The following is a 6,146-nucleotide window of genomic DNA, read 5'->3' as shown; positions in this document are numbered from 1 at the left end:
TGAATTCGTGTAGCCAAGAAATCTTGAGTGGGAGTTGTCGGACCCATTTGTTGTGCGTTCAGTCCGTCGATTTGCACCGATCAACGAGCCAGCCGCAGCTATGCCCGGAATAGAAAAGCTGCCAATAGAGGAGACGCTGGAGGACAGCCCGCAGGTAACAGCTCTCCTCCCTGGAGGCTACAGCTAGCATGCTAACGTTAGCCACATACACGGCTAGGCTAACTGTCTTTGTAGGCGAAGCTTTTGCCAAGATCAAGAGGAGAGAGTACAGATTTTAGCAGCATGCTAACCACCGAGGGCCCAGCCAAGCACAGCTGTCAAGCGGACAGCTAAGACAGGTTACACCAGTTGTGCTGCGGTATCAAAGGTGACGGCTGTACCGATCAGCTGTTGGAAGTTTCCGCCAAGACGCCTGGCAAAATATCAAACCACCCAGTGGTGGTTAGCATTCAGATCAACTCGCCAAATGACTAGTTGGCAGGCTACTTCCTTAGCCACTTGACCAGTTGTTCCTCCTCCGTCCCGTGGTGACCGTTCATGTCTTGGCAGATGTCATCCTGCTGCTTTCTGTCATAGTGAGATGTAAATGTCAGTCAGGGCAGCAAGCTGCCTCTGCATTGCTTCAGATGAGTGACACTCACTCTGCTCAGTGATGGTGTTTCCTGCACCACAGCACCTGCTATGACCTCGTGATTTCGGGCGTGGCCAGAGAGGGATGCACCTGGAAGTTTGAGGTTCCAGTCAGGGGGTGAATGTTGTTTAGGTGTTTAAGTTTAGTTCATCTGTGCACTGTTTGCTTCATTTTTAGTCCATCTCATACCAGCCAAACATGAGTAATTCTGGGTTTTCCCATCCAGTTATTTGGGTGATCAAGTTAAACAGGTATATCTTGTAATAACACGCAACTTCATCAGAGCCGTGAGTGCAGTAATTTACCACAAAACAGTGAGAGCCACAAAGCATGATTCAGGGGTAAGTGGGGCACGTTGAAAATAAAGAGTTTTGTGAAGGTGGCTGTCTTTTAACATGTTGGATCTCCATGATGCTGCACAGCTAATCTATTTCATAGGAGGAAAGAGTTTTGTAATTAAATCCCCGCAGCTAGAAGCAATTGTTTTTCTGACTATATTATGTGTTAGTGGCAAATGTACTTGTACACCACTTTTTGACCTCAGTTATACTCAGAACACTTCAGTGTTCCCCTTTACACACACTTACACCATGCACAGTGCTCACCTGCTGTTGGGAGCAACTTCAGGTTCAACGTCTTGCCCGAGGACAGTTCAGTATGCGGCTGGACCAGGCTTTGAACCGTCCATCTTGCAATGAGTGGACTGCCTGCTCTACCTGAGCCACAACTGGCCAGATGTGTGATACAGATGTTTAGCTGAGGAATCTGTTATATCTGCAGACCTGTTGCTGTACTGAAGGGAACTGTGCAGTTACAGTAGACAAGCTGTCTGCACTGCATTCCCATTAAAACCTGCATGTATTCAATTGGTTATGCAGGAAATGCATAAATATGTTTTCATGTTTGCTCCTGATTTGCTGCCGAGTCCATTTTCCACTGCTGTTATTGCATCTAATAGAACATAGATTAGAAAATTGATTAGTCTACTGGTATTTATCAGAGCTAATATTTCATTAATAACACAAATTTCACTTTGATTTGGCCAAAAACTAAACTGATTTCCACGTATCCTCCATTATGGGACAGTGTCAGACGTAAGTGCACTTCTATCATGAGGTATCGTGTTTAAACAATTGAAATTTAAAGTTTTAGAGCTGTGTTGTGCAGCTGTCATGTGAAAAATAAGCAACTGTATTGACAGTGCACTCAGTGGTCAAATAAATATATTACCTTACACGATTGCCAAAAGCTTTTTCTTGTAATACATTTTTATATTCCTCATTGCTCTCTTTTATGCCAGTTTGTTCCTTTTCCAAAACCTGCTATAAAGGCACACCTTTAAGCAGAATTGTAAAGTGGAGAAAGGCAGCAGATGTGGGTGTGGCTTTACATACACTATAAAAATTCCCATAAAAGAAACTGTGAAAATCTGGCAGGAAGGGCGTTAGATGAAAAACGTAAAAAATGGTAGAATATTGTGACGTTAAAAAGAAGTGTAAAAACTGTGAAAATATACAGCAAATATGTGTAAAATATTTAAATACTGAAAAACTGTATAATTTTACTGTAACACCTGTGAAAAGAAAAAATGTGTTTTTAAAAATACATTTTTTTTTAATGTAGACAATATGACCAGTTTGGAGGTACAAGTTTTTTTAATAGTTTTTTTGGTCAACATATAAATTAATACTTTTCTGTTTGATTTTACCAGATATTATATTTCATTTAACAAAACAATAAAAATGTGTAAAATATCTGTCAAAATGTATTTACTATTTTTGAATCCAATTGTTCTTACAGATAACAACAAATATCTGCAACGCAAGAATTTTGCTACCGTATTTCAAAAGAATTTTTTAAAAAGTGCAATTTTAAGGCCAAACTTTGTAAAGGAACTAATTACCATTTGTAAAAATACAGATTTTTGATATGGACTTTTTTTTTGTTTTACAGTTTCAGATAGTTTTTTGGGGGGCTGATGTGTACACTGTGCCCTTTTATTGGGTAGCAAAACAGGGAAAATTGTAAAATGAATAGTGAATTGTTCTGTAAATTCCAGTTAAAACCGTTGAAAATGTTCATACTTTTACAGTGTAAATGAATGTTGGGGAGTTTTTGGTAGTTACACTCAGGATCATTTGGGGCTAGTAGATTCTGTTGATGATTTCACGGAACAGATTAACACTAACTTAATTTTCAGCATTGTTTAATTGTTTTATTTTCTTGTATGTAGACTCGCTCTCTGCTGGGAGTGTTTGAGGAGGACACTGCGGCCATCTCCAACTACTGTACACAGCTGTATCAGGCCATGCAGAGGATTTATGATGCACAGGTACAGACACACAAACACCAGTGAAGCTGCAGATTCATGCAGACTGTTATTCTGCAGTGACAGTAATAAGTGGCTGTTGATTAGACTGTGTGTCTCCAGCTGCTCAGTGCTGCTGTTTTGTTTTTCAGAATGAGCTCAGTGCTGCGACTCACCTGACCTCCAGACTGCTGAAAGAATACGACAAACAGGTAGGACACTTTGTCCACAGCCCTGTGCCGCCACCTGTCACGCCATTACACCTTACTTTAGCCTGAAAATAATGTTTACTTTTACAGCACTTTTCAAATAATAAAAACAGATATAAAATCAGTTCATATGGGATTAAAATACATGACAAGATGTCTCGTATACAATAAAAAAAATAGGAGAAAAAAAAATAGCTTTAACGAGTCATTGAAAAGTAGTACCGTGGTGAGCCCATAGACTGTATAAAAGATGGACGTAGCAACAGGCCCTGAAAAATGGAGCCAACCCGGAAGTGTCCAAAACCTACGTCCGCCAGCTGCTGGCTCCACAAAGCCCTGGCTCCCATAGACTTCAATTGGAAAAGAAGTGATCACAGATCACAAAATACCGCATTCCTACAGCTCATAAAGTTTTTCTTATTAGTTTTCATAGTCAAGTCCAGAGATCAGGTGACCAATCTGAAAATAAATCAATACTGAATTTTTAAAAAATCGTCAAAATTTTGCGGGGCAAGAGGCGTGGCTGGCTTGATTGACAGTCAGCAGCGACCATACAGATGAAGAGAGCAGAAGGCGGGCAGAGAGGGCCTGCCTCTCAATCCGTCTGACCAATCGCTGCTCCTATGGCTCCGCCCCCCTCTGATGATTTTTGCGTCACTGGCTCCAAAAATCCAAGATGTCAACCAGGAAGTAGCAAAACCCTGGCTTCATTTTCTCAGTGCAGAAACCAACGGGTGACGTCACGGTAGCTCCGTCCATCTTTTATACAGTCTATGGGTGAGCCTGGCTGTTTCAATGTTTCAAGGAAAGAGCAACTCTGAAATATGATCTGGAGCCTGGCCATGAAGAGCCTGAGAAGCTGTCAATAACAGTTTTAAACCAATGTCAAAGCAAAATGGCAGCACAGTGTAGTTGTGTTCTCTTTTTCGTGGTTTGCTGAAACAATCTTGACTGGAAAATAAAGCCACACAACTCACAAACCAGGGATCTTCTATCTGTGAGGTGACAGTGCTAACAACCGATCCACCCTACGGCCCAGCTTTTATTTAATACAGTAAAATAAAAGTATGCATCAGCACCATGACAGTCTAACGTAAATCCCCTGTTCCTGTATTTTCTCAGTACTCACACTGTCTCCTGTCAGATATTTTCACGCCTTCTGTCTTTTTGGAGCAGCAGTCTTTCTTGGCAGCTTGACAGATGATTCAGTCCACAGTCTGTTTTCTGCAGTGACAGCATCAGGAGACTCTTTGCACTCATTTTTACTCATCATAGATTTTTAGTTCCTCTGTGGCAGCAAAACATGTCACAAGAGCCCTCAGAAACAAGTTAAGCTGATTGAACTGAACTTTTAACACGCTCCCCAGCTGAGCGAAGGCTTCGAACAGCTCACGATAACTAGAGTATACTACATTCAAAAAGTAGAACTGATGTTACATTCAGGCTAATACTGGATATTTAACACTAGCCACCAACCCTAAAATAGTAGCCATTAGCCCTGTGACACTAGCTGTCACACTTAGAACTTCAACCATCAGTTGTATGATTCAAGTCATTAGCTCAAAAGCTTATGACATTAGCCACTGGTAGGATGACACTAGCTAACACTTGCCAGCAGACTAATCACAGAAGGGACAAGATTTATAGAACAATAAAAGCCATGATGTTCCAACACTAGCGACAGCCTCATAAATCTAGCACCTGGCTGTGTAATACTAGACCTACAGCATTAGCCATCAGTGTTGTAGCATTAATCTCCAGCCTTACAGCATTAGCTACAAGTGTTGCAACATTAGCTAGCAGACTGAGAGCATTAGCTACCAGCGTTATAGCATTAATGGTCAGTGATATAGCATTAGCTACAAGTGTTACAACATTAGCTAGCAGACTGAGAGCATTAGCTACCAGCACCATCAGTATTGTAGCATTAATCTCCAGCCTTACAGCATTAGCTACAAGTGTTGCAACATTAGCTAGCAGACTGAGAGCATTAGCCACCAGCGTTATAGCATTAATGGTCAGTGATATAGCATTAGCTACAAGTGTTACAACATTAGCTAGCAGACTGAGAGCATTAGCTACCAGCGTTATAGCATTAGCTACCAGCCTTAGCTTCAAGTGTGACCAGAAAACCTACCACAGAAGCAACAGGCTTTATGCAATAATAAAAGCCACAGTTTTCAAACACTAGCCACAGCCATATAAAGCAAACCACTGTCTGTGCAATACTTGTCACGAGCCTTCCAGCATTAGCTACCAGTGTTGTAACTACTGTTGGGTAAAAGGCTTATCACGGCAGCCACAGACCTTATAGTATAATAATACATTATAGTAGCCACAGCTTTCTGACACTTGAGCACCGGACAAAAGCCACCGGCCGTAAAACAAAAGCCACTAAAGCACCAGATATCATCCATCATTCTTATCACCCAACACCAGCCACTGGCCCCATCTGTTCCTTCAAACACCTCTGGTTATATGTTCCACTGTCGTCTGTCTGACACGTTGGTCCACAACAAGACATCCTTGTAGGTCAGTATTTAGCTGAATGTGTTGTATGCTGACGTACTCTGCACATTCTGATGCTGTGTGTTTCCTCTAACACGTCCATGCTGTTGCTGTTGTTGGCAGCGTTTTCCTCTGGGCGGCGATGACGAGGTGATGAGCTCGACCCTGCAACAGTTTGCAAAAGTCATTGATGAGGTGAGAGAGAATATGAATCACAATAAATAACAGTAAAAGCATCATGTCCACCGTGTTGTGTTCTCGCTGAGCTGGGTCATGGTTAACTTCTCTTCTCTTTCGCCTTCCAGCTGAGTTCCTGTCACGCTGTTCTGTCCACCCAGCTCGCCGACGCCATGATGTTTCCCATCACTCAGTTTAAAGAGAGAGACCTGAAAGGCAGGACGCACGTTGTTTGTTGTCACATTACAAACTGACTTTAATTTTGTGGCTTCAACGTGTTCCACACATAGACTGTATAAAAGATGGACGTAGC

The 6,146-nt window shown here is 41.8% G+C and overlaps 1 protein-coding gene across 1 annotated transcript in view; it reads left to right on the top strand.

Moving 5' to 3' along the window:
• Positions 1–6,146, top strand: part of appl1 (adaptor protein, phosphotyrosine interaction, PH domain and leucine zipper containing 1) — a 20,840-nt gene continuing 14,694 nt past the window's right edge. Inside the window, exons 1-5 of the mRNA XM_008302171.1 lie at positions 1–154; positions 2,865–2,963; positions 3,092–3,151; positions 5,780–5,851; positions 5,962–6,049. Coding sequence (XP_008300393.1) covers positions 101–154; positions 2,865–2,963; positions 3,092–3,151; positions 5,780–5,851; positions 5,962–6,049 — 373 coding nt within the window. The 5' untranslated portion in view covers positions 1–100. The remainder of the gene's footprint in view (positions 155–2,864; positions 2,964–3,091; positions 3,152–5,779; positions 5,852–5,961; positions 6,050–6,146) is intronic.

The sequence above is a fragment of the Stegastes partitus genome, unplaced genomic scaffold (assembly GCF_000690725.1).
Source record: "Stegastes partitus isolate 25-593 unplaced genomic scaffold, Stegastes_partitus-1.0.2 Scaffold1770, whole genome shotgun sequence".
NCBI lineage: Eukaryota > Metazoa > Chordata > Actinopteri > Pomacentridae > Stegastes > Stegastes partitus.
The sequence above is the reverse complement of the archived record's forward strand: the minus strand, read 5'-3'. Positions and strand labels throughout refer to the sequence as shown.